This window comes from Pinus tabuliformis, chromosome 4_1, assembly GCF_031772625.1.
Source record: "Pinus tabuliformis cultivar Carrire ecotype Pingquan chromosome 4_1, CPIR1, whole genome shotgun sequence".
Taxonomy (NCBI): domain Eukaryota; kingdom Viridiplantae; phylum Streptophyta; class Pinopsida; order Pinales; family Pinaceae; genus Pinus; species Pinus tabuliformis.
Window position 1 is genome coordinate 225,916,578 of NC_142303.1, and position 21,105 is coordinate 225,937,682.

Genomic DNA, 21,105 nt, shown 5'->3' on the forward strand with positions numbered 1-21,105 from the left:
TAACCATTTTAAGGACACATCAAAGTTTGAAATGGTGACTTTCCCCAGTGTTGTTTGTAGCTCCTTGTTCTATATCATAGCCTTCTTGGCTCCCTTAGGCCTATTTCTACATTGGAGGCTATAAAAATCTGTAAAGTCATAGCATCGTGAAAGCCATCCCCCAACCTCATATACTTCTCCAAGTAGGCCCCAAAAGGCAAATCTTGGTCATCTTGCACCATTTGAACCATTGTTGTCTCATCTAAAAAATTTGGCATAGTGGGCCTAGGTGTTTTGTTGTATAGGTGTGGGAAGCTTCGCATAGTTGTGCATGCATCGTTGCCTACCTCATTAGAGCATTCACCATTATGGTTTGGCTTGGGTTGATTAACAACCAAGGTGCCTACTATTTGACCCAAAACATCCATCATTGCTTCCTATCCCTTGGCCATGTCATTTAGAATGGGCAACATACTGTTGTTTTCTGCATTCCCTTCATCCCCCATGACTACCTTACCCTTTTTAGACTATACTTCTTCCTCTTCTTCTCCTTCAAAAATTTCTTCTTCCTCTGAAATTGGAGTGGGTTCTCTAACCTTGTAGTGTCTCTTATAGGTGATGTATGGGTGGTCTTCGAGATTCATCAATTGATGTTATAAACTGCTCTTCAAACCACACAGTTGTCCAAGACCATGTTTTGATACCACTATAAGATACCCCCCTTGGAATATCTCGAGATTAACAAAATTTAAGTTTTGTCTCTGAGATATTTTGTCAAACAATTTGCATACAAACTACTATCGCTGCAAAAAAAAAAATTGTATTTTCTTTGAAATGGAAAACTTCTAACACACAATAATACAAGAAATATACTTGGAAATGACAACACTTTATTATGATAATATTCAGAGAAACATACCAGGTCTTAGAGTTCATGAAGTTGATAGTAGACTTTTAACAAACACTTGGTTATAGGTGTCTGCATACAAACAGAGGATTTCCACACTGATAGATTGTTGCAATTGTCCACCAAATCCCATGTTCCCTTAAGCCAAAAATTCACCCACCAATACACAAGAAATATGTTGTATAAAAGTAAGGTTTGTGACTCGATTTTGATGTGTATTAATGTTGCTATAGGATGACTTGATTTGTTGAGTAGAACTAGACACATGCTAAATGGATCTCATTTATCCCTCTGTTTGTTGCCCAGGATTTACACTAAACACATGATTTAGCCTCTAATATCTCCAGCAAATGCTTAGGGGTTCCTTCTCAAATTTGTGGCCCAAACTGCCTATACTTCAACCTGTAGAGAATGGTTCTTTGTTGCGGCCGGAATAGCAGAGCATGAGAGATGCCATGAGAATCTTGATAAAATCAACTGATAACACCTTCAATGGCTCTAATCTTTTGCAAGCACTTTCCTTCCCTAAATCTTTGAAGCGCAATGTTGAAATTTGAGTGATTTAAATTCCAAGACTAGCTAGGGTGTATGGTTGCAACGCCGAAACGAATAATCAGATGAAGGGTTTCCAAAACCCTAGCCTCTCTTCTCAAGAGCTCTCCAAATTCTTTTCTCAAGTGAACAAATGCAAGAATGAGGAGAGATTCCTCATTTCCCTTTTTTAATGACTCACTTGACCCTTTTGGTCACCCTTTTACCTTTTATTTTAATAAAGTCACTTAAGTGGTTTTCTCACTTTATAATTTAAAAGTGACTTTTTGTTAGCCTAGGACCCATGTCTCGTTTTCTCCACTTAGCTTTTATAAGGTTTTCTTCTAAATGAATTGTGTTCTCTTATTTAATTATCCCTGTCCTAGCCTACGGGAACTTAATTAGGCTAGCAGAATCTTCCCCTTATGTCTCCTAAGCAAATGGGGACATTACACATTTATGCACAAATATGCAAAAGTTACCATTTATATAGCAAGAGTGCATATAACCAAATCGCTCTTAGTGCAATACATCTATGAACCAAAAATACAACAACAAAGAGACTCTAGATGGCATCTAGCGTCAAAAAAAATCATGCTCCAACAAATATTTACATGTCATCAAAATCGTCGCCTATATTAGGATCCTGATCATCAATATTACCCTTTAAGAATTAAAATAATATAGAAAAATCTTAACATGTCAAATTGAGATTTTGTTTGAGTGATGGGTACACTTTTACTAGCGTCATGATAGAGGAGTTCAATGGTCAATGCCTCTAACATCAAGGTACATAGAGGGCATGGTGCCCTTGATTGAATGTTAGTTCCATACCCTTGTAAACGATAGAATCCAATGCAAACGTAGCAATCCCCCAAATCCTGAAATCTTAAAAACAGTTAAGTCTACTAGATTTTGAGTGAGATCTAAAATTCTACTTTCTCCATACAAAATCCAATGAGGTTAGAACTATTCTCAAACATCCTAAGTCAATTGATGGTACTACTAAAAATTTAAGTAATAGGATTACTTCAAGAATTTAACATTACCACTCATTACATAGCATTATTAGGGCACAAGGGTTGAATGTTAGGCTGCCCCAATCATAAATTATTGTTTTCCTTAAAAAAATTGTGTTTGGAGGGTCCTTGGTTACATTGTACAAAACCAGTCAGTTCAATACCCAACCGGCCTTTTCCGATTATGTGCCACAAGTTGAACGAATTTAGGCACCAAAGCGATTGAACCAACTAGTTCCACCGGTTCTGGTCCAATTCCAATATCAATGGCTCAAGGATCCACCCAGAAGGGCACAAAGTGTGCACTCCAAGGTGAATGAGAGATATAACAATAAAATATTCCTCCTATGAGAATGCTCCTTAACCAACCTTCAAAAATAGGAAGTGGTCCACAAGATGCATGCAACCAATCCATGTACAAATCCCAAGGCAAGCAACTCCATGGATAACTGTGCAAGATGTAACAGCCAAACCCCAATATCGTAAGTAGGAAACTTCCAACAAAACAAATCTAGGGACATAAGGGCAAAAGTGGGAAACCTACAAACAAATACAAGGAGATAAGGGAAAGTTAGAGTTTTGACCATGCCAAAACTCCATGAAATAAATTAATATACACCTCCAAGAATAGCAAGAAATGTCTCCACGAGTTCACCCTCCAAAGATATGCCCAAATATAGTAAGATGTCCAAGTAAATGCATGTAATGTGCCACACTTGTGACCCTTCAAATATGTGACACACCTCCCAATAAAAACTCTTTAAGCACCTCTAATTAACCCCGTCAAGCATGAAAAGGAATCCAATGAAGTAGGGTGCCCAAGCTATTAACCTTAATCTGGATAAATTATTAATTTAACCATTGTACAATTAAATCAATATCAACATGTGTACACAAAGGTTTATGTTCAAATATGACCATAATCCCCCTCCAATTAGTTACCAAGAGATTAAATTACCATGAACATGTATGCCAATGAGGGGGCACTCTAATAAAGTGTTGTACCATGTGTTGAGATTTGTGGCTTGGGAGGTACTCCAAACCCTAGGGTTTAGGGTTGTGGAGGAATTGGCACCACAAAAGGGCTTTGCGGGCTAAGAAACTGTTGTGGCCACAACCACCACCCTATTAAAACGTGCTCTGATAGCAAATTTGAATGGGTCCCCTAGAAGTTTGATCTTTCACTTCTCCGAATGATCTGTTTTTTATCTCCGGGATTTTAACTCTGTGCCGAGTCAAATCTTCAATTCTTAATGGTCAAGACCCCCCTTTAATAAATCTTTGCTGCATGGTTCATTCATGACCCAGTCTAGCCCTTCATTCATTTCCTTCATTGGGACTTTTCAATCCCCATAAACCTTCATGGTGCTCTATGCCCATGCATATAACCAAACCCCACTCTCTATTATGGTTGTATTTGGATTCAACCCACAAAACCTTCTATCGCATCTTTATTCCCATTATAACTCTTTATAATAGGAATGCTTCGCAAAACATGCATAACTTACCCTTTTTCACTTATCGCAATCAACATTGACACACAACGCGTACCATGAGGCATCGGACCCAACGGCATTATTAACCATAATATATATATTTCGGGTCCGAAGCCCATCGCATATTGCAATCGGCGGAGCCCAGGGCTTGTCTATAAGGCGCACCGCGATCAGCCGGACCCGCCAAGATCATTAGAGATATTATATATATTTCGGGTCTGCCTTCCCCTATCGCAATCACAATCGACAAAGTCCATGGCATATACATAAAGCATGATGCAATGTGGCGGACCCTACAATAACTTTGCATAATATTCCAAGTCCGGCCTTATGGTCGGCCGCGGGTTTTCCCATGTATTGCGATAATACGTGTGGTTGGGGTTTTCAAAGGGAAATCTTATGTGGCAGATCCGAAGGGATTATGAACCGCGCACATATATATTTCGGGTCCGCTCTCCCCTATCGCTAATCACAATCGGCAATTGGCGAAAGTGAAGCCCATGCAATATGCGAAGGGGCGATGAGCGGACCCGGCGATAATTATACGCCCGGGTGCATAATATTTCAAGTCCGGCCTTATGGCCCGGCCACAGGTTTTCCCGTGTTTTCCCTGTGTTTTCGATAAAGTGTTCCGGTTTGGGTTTTCAAAGGAAAGTCTTATATGGCAGACCCGAGGGGATTATGAACCGCGACACATATATATTTTGGGTCCGGCCAATCGCAAGTCGCAATCGGCAGAGCCCAAAGCTTAAACATAAGGCGCTATGCGATTAACAGACCCGGCGATAATTATACGCCCGGGTATATATTATTTGAAGTCCGGCCTTATGGCTCGGCCACGGGTTTTCCCGTGTTTTCCTGTGTATTGCGATAAAAGGCTCCGGTCCAGGTTTTCAAGGGAAAATCCCGTAAAGTGAATGGTCCGCTTTTGAAGCATTGTTAAAGCAATCCTTGAGTAAAAATGAATATTATGGGCAACGAAAATACATGTCACAGCAGGTTCGGTGGTTTGATAATCATAGTTGCTCTGCATTGTAAGATTAAATAGAAATTGTGGCTGAATGCAAGGTTTGTTTGTGAGCATGTTTGTCATATTTCTCATATGAATTATTTCTGCAGGCGAGTTCGAGTGGACCCAGTAGCGGATAAAGGCGAATTATATCAAGATGACACCTCTGCACCACCGATGTCGATATTGCAAAGGCATATTCCGCAGAAAGGGATATGAACCGCCATAGTGTGTAATGGAGGCACACTCCATGTCAAGAGGAAGCACAGCGCTGATACATCGAGATGTTATTACCTCCAAACAAACCTTCAATCATGCCAGATATGGAATGATGAGCGCAGTGTCTTTAGCTTCCTTCAAGAAATGATAGGGAATAACGTCCACTCAATACAGGTGGAAATGGATGACACGCAGTCATTCTCTTTTAATCAACATCCATTCATTTCCCCAGAAAAGGAAGCATTGCAACAGATATGCCTTCTACGTGTCAGCAGTTACACCGACTGTTCTACGTCTGTATATTCTGATTTGTATATTGAAAAGAACAGGGGGAGGTGAAAAGTTAAGGGAAGACCGAGAGTCATTTCCAGCTGTATAAGTATTACCTCCGGAGATGAGAGGAGGACTTTTTTTTGGGCAAAACAGTTTTTGATTTATTGTGAATAAAGAAGGTTGTTTGGTCGAGAAAGACCCTTTTTCAGATTCATTTGCCTCTCCTTTCATGTGTTTAGAATCAAGACGTTGTTGTTGGCATAAATATAAATGTGATTTGTTTTGTGCATATTGATAACAGACAACTCGTGACTAGTCTTGGATATTCAAATATGATTTGTTACCATGGTTAATTCATGAGCGATTGTTGATTTGAGACCTTGTTAAACATCAATTGCAAGTTTTATTTGTATGGAAAGGAATGTGTATTCCTGTATAAGTAATTAGATTGCAATTAAGATTTAATACAGCCTTGTTCATCTGTGAACCAGTAATTGATTCATTAGAACTTGGAATTTATATATGATGTTTAACTTCCTTTTGTTATGCTCCTGCAGGATAGATTAGAATAGTTAGGACTAGCATAAGTAGTTAGAGTTAGTGTAGATAGGATCTGATACATATAGGTTAGTTGTTTCGTTTGTTAATTTAATTGAAGTCTTCCTCCAAGAAGCAATGTTTCAACACATATAACAATTTACGGGATCCTCTAAAACCCGTCAGAAGTAGCCATTCCAAATGAAAGCAAATCTGATTGGGGTCTGCAATCGGGTTAGTTCCCCTTGTTGGCATAGCGAGCATTCGCCACATCAACAGAACCCAACATGTGGGCTTTGCAACCAAGCTTGTGGGTATGAAACCAAGGAGGATTTTGCACACTTGACCCTTGGAGATGGAAGAGCACCCTTAGAGGAGCAAGGGGCAACTTGAAGCACCAAGAGAGGAGGTCTAGAAATGAAGATATGATTTTTTTATGTGTCAAAGTGTGGAGTTGTAATTAAAAGTGACAAATTGACCTAGATTAAGGAGATGCCATTAAGGGCTAGTTGTCACACCACAAGTGACATGTAAATAGAATAAGTCGTGGAGCTCATTTGACATCCAAGGTGCAACACATCAAGAAAGATTATCTTTGATTTGGCCACAGATTTGAAGGACCCTAGCGAAGGAGAGAAGGAGCATTGTTTGCGTCTTCTCAAGACTATTTTGAGGGCCGAGTAAGAAAGGGAGCAGGTAGAGGGTGTAGAGAATATTTCTGGGCAGTTTTGGTGCACATTTGAGGAGGGTTTTTATCTCTAATTCAGGTCGCAAGGTTTCTATGTCAATTGCAGTGGATGAGTCATCTTTTGGAGGCGAATGAGAGGCTTAGGAGGAGGCCTAACCTAGGTCACAAGCACAAGACAAGGCAACGAGCAAGTAAGGTCTATTTGGAGCAAGAACTAGGGTTGACGTATGCCCTAACCAGAGTTGCCAAACCTCAATAAATGTGCACAGGAGTCAAGGACAAGAAGAGCACAAAACAAAGTATGTTTGTCTCTTTTTGTTGATGTGTTACTAGTGGATAGTTGGTCGAATATTGGACAAATTGTTGAGCATCTTAAGGTTGTGAGAAAAGCAGCAAGAAGGTGTCTTCGTTGTGCCCTAAGTGCACATTTGAGAAGGACATTGGGTCTGCTAGGAGAGGCAAATTTGGAGGTCTAGTGGTTGATCCCTTGAAGGAAGAAGTGGCAGCCTATGTGGGCTAGTGAATCAGCCCTAAGTTGACAGTTGGAGAAGGACATTTGACAGTCATAGTGGGCATCCCTCCATGCCCAAAGTTTGTCTTCATTGGAGCAGTGCAAGAAGGCAATAGCGGGAAAAGTCCCGTAGAGTTGAGGAGCAGAAGTGGGCAGTCTCAAAGTTGTTCACAAACGGGGTTGTGAACAACTCAACAGGAGTCCCTATGTGTTAAGTCATTGATGGACGAATGATCAGCTAGGGCGCAGATTGGTGAGTCGTGTTCACTGACCTAAAGAAGAAGGATCCATTGATGGAGGCAGAGCTGCAAATTGGGAGAAGACAGGCTAGCATATGTGTTCAGGGTATGACCCAGAGAAGCCATGATGTATGCTATATTAGAGAGATGGTCAGTTGTATCTTGTTCAGGGTAGATTGGTTGTCATAGTTGTTGACAACAAACCCTAGCTGTATTCCTTATCTCAGTGATTGTCTGAGAGCCATGATCACTGTTACGGGAGCCCTAGACAGTTGTATTACAATTTGTTAAAATAACGAAGTTGGGTTATTGAAAAATTGTAAAAAAAATTATCTATTTTGTGCACTAGTTGACTTACTACTATTTATATTCCACTACGCAAAGTAGTTTGTTGTGGCATTTGGATTGGTAGTGTCAGAGATTCTAAAACCCTAACCTGGATTCTCCAATGTCGTGGAAAAACAACATGGTATCAAAGCTACTTTGAAGGGCCAGTGAATCAGAGTGTGCACAATGAAGTATAGCTCAAGAGGGAGTTGGTCACATTGTTGTTGAAGGACTAATAGCAATGTCGAAGATGTCAGTTGGTTCGAGATATGAGGACAGGTTGGAAAGGTTGTCCAACTATAATACTTGGGAGGAAAGGATCAAGTTGGTTCTAGTGGTGAGCAAGATCTAGGACTTTGTTGAGAAAGAGATCAAGAAGCCAACTGACCCTAAGGAGCTGGAAGTGTACGAAGAGATGGATACGAGGGCCAAGTTGATCATCCTAGATGGTGTCAAAGATCCTTTGATACCTCATCTATCTAGGAAGAACATTGCCCATGAGATGTGGAAAGCTCTTCAGGATTTGCTCCAAAATAAGAACAAGAACCAACAGCTGGTATTGCAGGATAAGTTGAAGGCCACCAAGATGACAAAGGGTGAAGGGGTGACTTCGTATCTGACGAGATTGTCTCAGGTTCGAGATGAGCTTGCTGCCATCAAGGTGACTATTACAAATTTTGAGATGGTGAGGATTGCTTTGAAGGGGTTTACTCCAGAATGGAAGTAGCTCATCAAAGGGATCACTGCCAGAGATAAGCTACCAAACTGGAATATGATGTGGGATGACTTCCTTCAAGAAGAATTGCGAGACGAGGATCTTCATCCGAAGAAGAAGCCTTTTGATGATGACGTGGCTCTTGCAACAAGGATGAAGGGCAAGCAAAAGGACTTGAGTAAGTTGAAGTGTTTCAATTGTGGCGAGTATGGTCATTACTCGACGAAGTGACTGAAGAAGAAGCAGGGAGATGATGAGAAGAAGAAGGGGAAGCAGATTGCAAGTGTCGCCACTTCTACCGAGATAGATGACCTCTCCATGCGATTGGAGTAAGGATTTTGCTTTGATCTCTCATTTCTCTAAGGGTAACATCAATGAGGTTGCATGGTACGCGGACAGTGGTGCGTTGAAGCATATGACACGCTCACAGGATGTGTTCGAGACTCTAGCTAAGTGGGACTTGAAGTTGCACATGGTGGTGGGCGACAAGAGTCAGATAGAGATCAGAAGATCAGGTGTCATGCCATTCAAGATGGAGTCAGGTCAGTTGATGTGAGTTCAGTATGTACTGTATGTACCAAAGCTCAGATATAACATGTTGTTTGTCTCAATGATCGAGCAGAAGAGGTTTGACGTGATTTTCTAGAATGGGAAAGCAAAGCTCAGGCCCAAAGGCTCTAGCTCTAGTGGAGTGGTCATTGGAGTTAGAGAGCATGGTATATACAAGCTTACGGGAAAGCGTATAAATCATGAGAAGCAGAAGCAAGAGAAGGTCCAGGCTCTAGAGGTTCAGAGGGAACCAAGTCCTAACAAAGGTTTGCAAGTTCAGAGGGAGAATGTGCAGCCCAAGAAGGGCGCGTGGTCAGTGGGGAGCAAGGGTGCTTCTACAGTTGGCAAGAAGGAATCGAGGAATTGCCTGAAAGCATTTCAAAAGAAGAAGTAGGAGGCTTCTAGTGGCAATGACACTTTCGAGAAGGGCGTAGTTCATGCTTCAGGGTATGCTAGAGTGGTGAGCGCCAAGAGTTGGGATAGTGTCGTCGAATGTGGAAAAAGTTGAAGTCGGGATTAAATCAGCAAGGGTCCAAAAATTGAAAAAGTCGTTAAAGTCGGGAGTTTTTTGAAAAAGTCGGCAAAATTAAATAATACAAAAATATTAATTTTTTTTTTAATTCCGACTTTTTCAATAAAATCCCGATTTTTTCAAAAAAAAATTAAAAGCGTTAAAGAAACAACCTCATTCACGATTTTTTGGAAAAAGTTCCAATTTAATCCCGACTTTTTCAATTGGGAAAAAATCGGCCGATTTAATAAGCGAGCCAAGAAAATCGCATTTTGGGGATTTAATCCCAATTTTTTCCTGACTTTTTCCACACTGAGTATGTCACCAGCAATGATAGTGATGGCGAGTTACTTCCTAGTCTTGGAAGTACCTCCCTCGCAAAGAAGGAGTGTTGAGATTTTTAGCTTGGGAGGTACTCCAACCCCTAGGGTTTAGGGTTGTGGAGGAATTGACACCACAAAAGGGATTTGTGAGCTAAGAACCCGACATGTGGGCTTTGCAACCAAGCTTGTGGGTGTGAAAACAAGGAGGATTTTGGACACTTTACCCTTGGAGATGGAAGAGCACCCTTAGAGGACCAAGGGGCAGCTTCAAGCACCAAGACAGGAGCTCTAGAAATGAAGATATGAATTTTTTATGTGTAAAAGTGTGGAGTTGTAATTAAAAGTGACAAATCAGCGTAGATTAAGGAGATGCCCTTAAAGGCTAGTTGTCACACCACAAGTGACATAAATAGAAGAATTCATGGAGCTCATTTGACATCCAAGGTACAATACATCAAGAAAGATTATCTTTGATTTGGCCGCAGATCTGAAGGACCCCAGCGAAGGAGAGAAGGAGCATTGTTTGTGTCTTCTCAAGACAGTTTTGAGTGCCGAGTAAGAAAGGGAGCAAGCCAAGGGTGTAGAGAATAATTTTGGGCAGTTTTGGTGCACATTTGAGGAGGGCTTTTATCTCTGATTCAGGCCGCAAGGTTTCTGTGCCAATTGAGGTGGACGACTCATCTTTTGGAGGAGGACGAGAGGCCTAGGAGGAGGCCTAACCTAGGCCGCATGCACAGGCCAAGGCAGCGAACAAGTAGAGTTTGTTTGGAAAGGTAACACGCAGGATTTGGAGCAATAATGTTAAAATTGACAACTAGGGCCAAACTCCATGTGGGTCATCTCATTTATGGCATCTGATATTTTTCCTAGATTCCTCTTGTCGAGAGGCGTAGGATTGATCTAAAGATCATCCGATTCCGACAAGAATTTATGGAGATATGAATTTGTTTGTATTTACTTGACAAGTTGTCAAGGTCGACCAACAGTTAAATGTGTGGCACACATGCCCAGTGAATCATATAAATACAAGTGAGGTTGATTCATTTTATCATCATCTCATCTCACTCATTTATTCTCTCTCTCTCCTTAGCTTTGGGTTTCCCCGCATTAGGGTTTGTCCCTGGCTAGCCGCCACATCTTGTGTCTCTTGTCTTGGCTTGTTTTCTGTCAATCATTTAATGTTCTATCTGCATTTTACTTAATGTATATGTGATTGCTAATCAGTGGTTAATAAGAAGAAAAGAAGTAAATTGCTCTAAGCATAGAACTTACCATAATTTAACATGGTATCAGAGCTGAGGTGAAGGCAAAGCCCAAGTAAGAGCAAGAGCAATCACCAAAGGTTGGCAAGGCTATCCTAAAAACTTCATGGGGTCCTCAACACTCTTCCCCGTTGAAGACAAGCTCCGTGAGAAGTCTGACTATCACGGATGGAAGATGTCTCTCAATCTGACTTTAGAAGATCAGGAAGTGTTGGACCATGTGAGAGGCAATATTGTTGCGCCTCCATCAAATGCATTCGTTGCTGCCAAAAGCAAGTGGACCAAGGGAGAAGTCAAAGCAAAGAAGATCATCTGGGACTCTATCGACAAGCGCTCGGTGGCCTATGTTTCCGAGCTGACCGCCTCCAAGGAAATCTACGATAGACTGGTGAGTTTATTTAAAGTTAATGATGCAAATCAAGTTTCGTTCCTTACAAATAAGCTTAAGGAAATTAAGAAGGGCAAAGATGAGAGTATGCAAGCATATTTCTTAAGGATCACCGAGATCAAGAATGATCTCCTATCTATCGAGGAAGTAGTTCCTGACAGGGAAATGACTATCACAACTCTTGGTGGACTGCCACCTGAATGGTATATATTCAGGACTACTCTTCTCAACAATAATGTCATCCCAGGATTTGAGGAATTGATGGCTAGATGTATTCAAGAAGAAACAAGGATGGAAGAGCAAGAAATGCCCGCACTTAAAGGCAATCCCTCTGCCTTTTCTTCTCATGCTAAAAGAAGAAACAATTTTGGGGCTAAATCCAAAGGAAAGGCTGGACCGAAGGGTGGAAGAAAAGGACGATGTTACAATTGCAACAAAATGGGCCACTATGTGAGGGAGTGCCCTGATAAGAGGGACTCACACCATGACAATGATCAAAATCACTCTCAAGACAATCAAAGGAATGGCGGGTCCAATGGCAGAGGTAAAAGAAATGTCGGAAATCAAGGCACAGGACAACCCTTCAAGAAGGCAAGAAACTCCAGGTATGAATCTAATGTTGCTAACAATAAGCAAGATGAATATTGTCTACCAGCGGCCCTCTCTACTACTGCTCCCCCGGACTCACTGGGAAATTGGCTTATTGATAGTGGTGCCTCAAGGCACTTCACTGGTTACAAAGAAGCTCTCTCTAAAGACCAACCTGGAAATTGTTCTTGGGGACAACGCAAAATATCCCGTGAAAGGCGTAGGGAATGTCACTCTTAAATTGAATTAGGGTAATACAATTCATTTGCAAGAAGTCTTATATGTACCTCATCTCAAAAAGAACCCGGTGTCCGTTTTGGCAATGGAAGACAAAGGTTACAAGGTGACCTTCATCGATGGCAAGGTACGTGTATGGAAAAAGAATTTTAAAGAAGCTTTCACTCTTGGGTTTCGAGTCGATTCATTATATAAGGTCAGAGGAAGTCCGCTGGGTGTCATGTCTTGTGACAAATCACTTCAGTCTGAACTATGGCATCGTAGGTTTGCTCACCTTCATTATAAAGCTCTACCCAAGGCAAGACAAATGGTGACAGGGATGCCCGAGTTCCGAGTAGAGCAAAAAGGTGTATGTCCTGGATGTGCCGAAGGGAAGCTCAAAAGGGGACCATTCCACTCAAGCCAAAGCAAGACCTCCGATATATTGCAATTGGTTCACTCAGACATATCTGGTATGATGCCTGTGAACTCTTTGGGAGGATATTTATATTACCTCACTTTCACAGATGACTATTCTCGCAAGACTTGGATATACTTCTTGAAAAAGAAGGATGAAGTGTTCACTTGTTTTCGTCACTTCAAAACCTTGATCGAGAATCAAACCGAAAAGAAAATCAAGATCTTAAGGACTGATAATGGCACTAAGTATGAATCCAATGAGTTCCATGACTTTTGCAAAGATGTTGGCATTAAGAGGGAAATTAAAATACCATATACTCCTGAGCAGAACAGTGTGGTGGAAAGGAAGAATCGTATGATTGTAGAAGTTGTCCGTGCTATGCTCCATGATCAAAGACTTCTGAAGTTTCTATGGGCTGAAGCTGCGAATACCATCGTCTATGTGCAAAACCGATGCCCTCACCAAGCATTGGGTTCCAAGACTCCCGAAGAGATGTTCACTGGTAAGAAACCTGACGTATCTCATTTTAGAATCTTTGGAAGTCCTATATATTTTCACGTGCCTGTTGTGGCCACAACCACTATCCATTTTTTCGAGTGTTTTTGTTGTTCCCTCCAGGGAACAGCTACTGTTCCTTCCAGGGAACAGCTGTTGTTCCCTTTACCTTTTTGGAGTGTTTTTTGTTGTTCCCTCCAGGGAACAGCACTTTTAGAGTTTGTTGCGGCCACAACCACCACCCTATTAAAACCTGCTCTGGGGGCAAATTTGAATGGGTCCCCTAAGAAGTTTGATCTTTTGTTTCTCCGAATGATAACTAAAGTTAGATGGAATTATGTCTTCAAAGCTGAATGGTTCAATGGTTTAATAATTATGGTTGCAATGCGTTTTGAGATTAAAATGGAAACTGTGACTGTGCATGCCTGAAGAGTGTCACGAAATGCTTGATACTATAATTCATGGAATCAACCTAAAGGTTCCTGAAGGTTGAATCATGTCCGGCGTTGAAACCTCGCCTAAGATAGTAGGAGTCCGAGATCGTCGTGTGATCGCTTCCCCTGATGCCTCCCCTGATGCCTGAACTCTAGATTTCAGGGAAATTCCTTGAGGGTTCTCAATTCACAGTACCGAACGTGAATAAGTGAAAACAAAGTTCAAAAGAGATGCATCCCCACCGCGCCGAAAGACTTTAACCATTTCATCGCATGGCTATCCGTTTTGCTTTAATCATCAGTTCCCCATTGCCTAGCAAGTTTAGAGCCATCATTGTGCCGTGACCAAATAAAGATCACCGTGCCCTCTTGAGACTTAGAGCCCGAAGGACTCACAGAGCTCCCAATTACAGAGTCTGTCTCTTTATGAAAGTTTTAATGAAGGCAAGGTTTGTTTTTGGGCGTTTCTATCATATTTCTCATAATCATAGCTAATGTTAATTATTTCTGCAGGCGAGGACCAAGAGAAGAAAAGCGAGGTCGGCGAGCTGATGCATAAGCATCATGAAGGGCTGCAACGAAAGATGCAAAGGGATCGTGAGGTGGTAATAAAATTCGAGAAAGTAACGCAGCCTTTGAATTATCATCGCAGGAACATGCAAACACATACTCCGGAAGAAAGGGATATGAAACCGCCACAGTGCATAATGGAGGCACACTCTATGTTAAGTGGAGGTACTCCTGACAGCGCAGATCCATCACGTTGTTGTTACCTCCAGATACACCTTAAATCATGCCAGATGCTTGATGATGAGCGCAGTGTCTTCATTTGCCTTCAAGAAATAACAGGGAATAACGTTCAGTCAATATAGGGGCGAAGAGATGGCTTGCAGTCATTTTTCTTTCCGTCGGCATCCATTCATTTCCACCAGGAAATAAAACGCTCCAGCAAATGTGGCCTCAATGTGTCAACGGTTTCATTGACCGTTCTACGTCTGTATATTTTAATTTGTATACTGAAAAGAACAGGAAGGTGGAAAGTCATGGAAGACCGCGGGTCAGTTGTCTTGCTGCATAAGTATTACCTCTGGATATGGGTAATGGACTTTTTTTTTAGAGAAGAGGGGTCGATTTTATTATGCTAATAAAGAAGATTGTTTCAGTCAAGAAGAAGCCTTTTTTTTTCAAATTCATTTTCCTTTTTCTTTTATGTTTGGAATCAAGGTGTTGTGACTGGCATGAGGATATATATGTTTTGTTTTTGTGCACAGTGATAACAAACAGCTTATGACTAGTCTTGGTTATTCGAATATAATTCGTTATCATGGTTAACTCATGAGCGGCCTCTGATTCGAAGCTATATTAAACATCAGTTGCAATTTTTATTTGTAGGAACAGGAATGTGTATTCTTGTATGAATAATTAGATTGCAATCAAGCTTAAATATAGTCTTGTTCATCGGTGAATTCAGTAATTGATTCATTTGGACTTGGAATCTATATATGATGTTTAATCTCTTTTATTACGCTCCTGTAGGATAGATTAGAATAGTTAGAACTAGCATAAGTAGGTAGAATCAGTGTAGATAAGACTTGATACGTATAGGTTAGTTGTTTCTTTTTTTGATTTAATTGAAGTCTTCCTCCAAGAATGTAATCTTTCAACACCTATAACAGTTTACGGGATCCTTTAAAACCCGTTGGAACTAGCCACTCCAAAGGAAAGCGGATCTAATTGGGGTCTGCAATCGGGTTGGTTCCCTTTGTTGGCACAACAAACATTCGCCATGTCAACAGTGCCGAAGGAGAAAAGGAATAAATTGGGTGCATCTGGAAAGAAAGGAATCTTTGTGGGATATAGCGAAAATACTAAGGGCTATAGAGTCTATGTGGCTGGTCAAAGGGAAATCAAGATTAGCCATGATGTCACCTTTGACGAAGATATAGCTCTTAGCAAAGTTGACAATCTTCCTACTCAAAGGGGATCTGAAGAAGCTGACACTAGGGAACCGAAGGAAAAGGAAGATGAGACAATGCCCGATGCGGAAGAACCTATGGATCCTATTGATCGCCCTCCGCAAGAGCCTTCCTCTTCTAGGAAGAGGCCTTCATGGCTTAGGGGGGACTCTAGATGACGCTGAAGGACACATTGCACCCAAAGGGACTTTCCGGGAAAGTAAGAAGTTGGCCAGGTATCGGGGATATTTGACCATCATGAGCACGATCATCCAAAATGAGCCTTCATCATTTGCAAAAGTTGTCAAGCATCAAGTTTGGAAGGATGCTATGACTAAGGAATATGAATCCATCATGAAAAACGATGTCTGGGATGTGGTCCCTAGACCTCGGGACAAAGCAGTTGTCACTTCAAAATGGCTTTACAAGATAAAGCATGCAGTTGATGGAAGTGCTGAAAAGTATAAGGCTTGTTTTGTCGCTTGTGGCTTCTCTCAGAAGGAAGGTATAGACTATGACGAGATATTTGCACCTGTTGCCGATATACCACCATCCGCTCGATCATAACCCTCGCTGCTTCGCAAGGATGGAACCTACATCAGATGGATGTCAAGACCGCATTCTTGCATGGTTCGATCAAAGAGGAAGTCTATGTGGAACAACCCGAAGGATTTGAGATTCATGATCGGGAATCTCACGTGTGCAAGTTGAAGAAAGCCCTCTATGGGCTGAAGCAAGCACCCTGAGCGTGGTATGAGAGGATCGATAGCTACCTGATGAAGTTGGGATTCACTAGGAGTGAAGTCGACCCTAACCTTTACTTTAAGGTTGAAGATGACAAACCTCTCATACTGGTGCTATACGTTGACGACCTCTTTCTAACAGGTGCAGACCCTCTCATTTTCAAATGTAAGAGGGAGTTGGCTTCCGAGTTCGAGATGAAAGACCTAGGACTGATGCACTATTTCCTAGGACTGGACGTTTGGGAGAAACCAGGGGAGATTTTCCTATCTCAAGGAAAATATGTGGTGAAAATATTGGAGAGATTCGACATGGTGGACTGCAAGCCCATGACTACCCCGATGGAGCTTGACTTCAAGAAGTTAAGCGGTAGTGCTGTCGGACCTGTTTTACGAAATGCTACCGAGTATCGTCAACTCGTCGAAGCATTGATGTTCTTGGTGAACTCCCGTCTGAATATATGCTTTGCAGTCAACACGTTGAGTCAACATATGGTTGAGCCTCACCACACACATTGGATTGGTGCCAAGAATCTGTTGAGATATCTTCATGGCACAGTCACTCATGGGTTGAGATACACTGCCGGAGATGTGAGACTACTTGGATATACCGATGTTGATTGGCAGGCAGTGTGGTGGACCGAAAGAGCACTTCTGGGTGCTATTTCTCTTTGGGATCTACCTCGATATCCTAGATGAGCAAGACGCAGAAGTCGGTGGCTTTGAGCACCGCCGAGGCAGAGTACATTGCTGCTAGTATGGCCTCTTGTGAGGCGGTTTGGTTGCGAAAGCTCTTCAGTGAGCTGTTTGGATTCACATTAGATACTACCGTGATCTTATGTGACAAACAAAGCGAGATTTGTTTATCAGAGAATCCTGTATTTCATGATCGCTCCAAGCACATCGATATCAGGTACCACTATATCCGGGATATGGTATAGTGGGGAGCAATAAGGCTCCAACATATTGGTACAGATGAACAGGTCGCAGACATTTTGACAAAGCCCCTGGGAAAGGTCAAATTCCTGACTTTCCGAGAACAACTTGGTGTCGTTGAGAGACCCTCTTATGAGGGTTGTGTATGATGCATATATTGAGCTCTAGGAGCTCCAAGGGGGCGTGGGGTAATTCTTGGAGTGACATGCGACCACAGGGCAACTCACCATCCCCTGGTGGTGCACTATGTACAGGGTGAAAGGTTCAACCTTCCCCTGTGACACCCTGTGGCGACTGTGGGATAGGATGATTAGTTCTCCTGTGGGCCAAGATGATTAGTTCTCCCGTGGCGACTGTGGGACAGGATGATTAGTTCTCCTGTGGGCCAGGATGATTAGTTCTCTCGTGGCGACTGTGGACAGGATGATTAGTTCTCCTGCGACGACTATTGGACAGGATGATTCGTTCTCCTGTGGACAGGATGATTAGTTCTCCTGTCGAGGCATCCTACCCATGCAGTCTGGGACTCATGGGAAGTACCTCTCATCTGATCAATGAGTAGGGAAATGGGGTTAGGGACCATTAGTAGTACTATCGATGGACGCATCATTGTATCTACCGTACTCCCTATGCTAGGATGACCTCCATTGATCTAGGATCAATGACACTGATCTAGGATCAGTGAGAGTGGTATGACACACTCTGAGACTGACTTCGGGTCAGTGGAGGATGGTATGATATATCCTCGATCATTTCTTCTTCTTCATAGTTCAGCAGAGCAAAGCAGAGCCAACAGTGCAAGGCAGTGCATTTGATGGCTAGGACGACAATCAGACAGATTAGCAGATGGAGTTCTCCCTAGTTGAGAGGGAGTGTTAAAATTGGCAACTAGGGCCAAACTCCATGTTGGTCATCTCATTTATGGCAGCTGATATTTTTCCTAGATTCCTCTTGTCAAGAGGTGTAAGATTGATCTAAAGATCATCTGATTCCGACAAGTATTTATGGAGATATGAATTTGTTTGTATTTACTTAACAAATTGTCAAGGTCGGCCAACAGTTAAATGTGTGGCACACATGCCCAGTGAATCATATAAATACAAGTGAGGTTGATTCATTTTATCATCATCTCATCTCACTCATTTCTTCTCTCTCTCTCCTTAGCTTTGGGTTTCCCCGCATTGGGGTTTGTCCCTAGCTAGCCGCCACATCTTGTCTCTTGTCTTGGCTTGTTTTCTGTCGATCGTTTAATGTTCTATCTACACTTTACTTAATGTATATGTGATTGCTAATCAATGGTTAATAAGAAGAAAAGAAGTAAACTGCTCTAAGCATAGAACATACCATAATTTAACAAATAGCTACGGCTGACGTATGCCCTAACCAGAGTAGCCAAGCCTCAGTAAATGTGCACAGGAGTCAAGGACAAGAGGAGCAAAAAACAACGTATGTTTGTCTCTTTTTGTTGATGTGTTGCTAGTGGATAGTTGGTCCAAGATTGGACAAATTGTTGAGCATCTTAAGGTTGTTAGGAGGGCAACAAGAAGGTGTCTTTGTTGTGGCCTAAGTGCAGATTTGAGAAGGACATTGGGTCTACTAGGAGAGGCAGATTTGGAGGCCTAGTGGTTGATCCCTTGAAGGAAGAAGTGGTAGCCTAAGTGGGCTAATGAATCAACCTTAAGTTGACAGTTGGAGAAGGACACTTGACAGTCATAGTGGGCAGCCCTCCATGCCGAAAGTTTGTCTTCATTGGAGTAGTGCAGGAAGGCAATAGAGGGAAGTCTCAGAGTTGTGAACAACTCAACATGAGTCCCTATGTCTTGAGTCATTGATGGACGAATGATCAGCTAGAGGGCATATTGGTGAGTCGTGTTCAGTGACCTAAAGGAGCAAGAACCATTGATAGAGGCAAAGTTGCAGATTGGGAGTAGACGAACCAACAGATGTGTTCAAGGTACGACCAAGAGGAGCTGTGACGTATACAATATCAGCTAGACAAACTATTGTATCTTATTCAGGGTAGTTTGGTTGTCATAGTTGTTCACACCAAACCCTAGTTGTATTCCTTGTATCAGTGATTGTATGAGGGCCATGATCCTTGGTATAGGAGCCCTAGATAGTTGTATTATAGTTTGTTAATATAACAAAGTTGGGTTATTGAAAATTTGTCTATTTTGTGCACTAGTTGATTTACTGCTATTTATATTCTGTTGTGCAAAGTAGTTTGTTGTGGCATTTGGATTGGTAGTGTCAAAGATTCTAAGACCCTAACCTAGATTCTCCAATGCCATGGAAAACAACACCATGTAAATAAAATATGCTCCCCCTAGAAAAACCCCATCGTGATAACAACGAACATAAAATCGAACCAAAGGTGCACCACCACCCAAGGGATTATTACATCAAAAGCCATCATCCAACCTTAGCGAAAAGGTCATATCACCATCAAATCAATGAGTATACTAACATCATTAAACACATTTCTTGTAGGTGATGTCTAGCAAAAAGTTACATCATTAATTTATGTCACCTAGAAAAATCCCACAAAGGCAACATGAATCATTCCACCATAGCAACATCATAAGAGAAGGGGATATAACAAAGTGCTAACCCATCCAATCATCATGTGTGTCCTCATCACACATCCAACACACGAGGACCATGTAGAACACCCCTTCCAAGTGACAACAACATCATACATCAACACGCCAAGTCATTAGGAAACCTCAACAACATCACAAAATATCTATCTCCTAGCACCATAATCTAATCCCTTGGTAAGCTAGAACCATCATCCATATCCAACATAAGCATACATTACCAAACCACACCATAATGAGATACTATGCTCCACATGCATCAAAAATGTAAGCAAGGGGTAATCAACAAGACAAGCACATGTGAGAAGACCATGAAACCAACCAGCACAATCATCCAATCAAGGAGAAGTGAAGTTCCCCCAATCAAAGATCTGCATGCGATGAAGGAAAGGGGTTCCATGAAAGATGAATCCCCCTCAAGTTGGTCCAATGCTCCAAGAGTGCTAGCAGCAATGCTCTGCCAATTTGAAGCGTCATCCAATATGAGGTGTAACAATATATTACATGCATGAGCTCGCCAGGTCAAGTCCCTGGGCTGGCTCCATCTGTGGATATTGTGGACCTCACATAATGTCCCCTAGGTTAGGTTGCCAAAATTGCAAGCAGCCAGTTTACCCTGGGTGCTATCATCAGAATGAGGGAAGTGCCTAGGGATTTTCCCAAGAATTGTATTTCAAGGGAAAAAAATATTACAAACTAGATGAAACATAATTACTTGCCATTCTGAAACATAACGCAGGTTATTTTCGTCTGATAGGCAGTCTGCAAAAGGAATAGTTATTCTATCCAATGAATTTTAATATAGAACATACACAGACAAGTTTACTAAACATTGGTAAACCTGGCCAGCATATAATTGGCAGGATACCTGGGACTTGTCACAGATCCATACTGGGCATATGGTGCCATTACAAGGTACCAAAGGCTTAAGAATGGCTAATCATAAGGGCGTTAAAATTTCAGTAAAAGTAAATAGAGGCTACCAAAGTCTTTTTATCTGTAATGTGTTAATAGACCCAGGTAAAAGATCTGTAAATCTAGTTTTCTGGACAACAACGGAGGACTGAACTACAGTACAACAATAATACAACAAACATTAGATACTGTATGTTGAGTTTGTCGTATGTACCTTCTGCAAGGGAGCATTTCCAAACCTGTGTTTCAAATAAGTAGAGTTCAATGTCACTTTATTGATACAAAGCTGCAATACGTAGCTTAAACAACAAAAATCAATGAA

General features: G+C 41.7%; 1 protein-coding gene across 2 annotated transcripts in view; it reads right to left on the bottom strand.

The window, feature by feature from the left end:
• LOC149175056 (uncharacterized) overlaps window positions 1–21,105 on the bottom strand; it is a 200,127-nt gene that overhangs the window by 158,723 nt on the left and 20,299 nt on the right. For both annotated transcript variants that reach the window (XM_089419505.1, XM_089419506.1), the window contains exon 3: window positions 20,998–21,022. In XM_089419505.1, coding sequence (XP_089275631.1) covers window positions 20,998–21,022 — 25 coding nt within the window. The remainder of the gene's footprint in view (window positions 1–20,997; window positions 21,023–21,105) is intronic.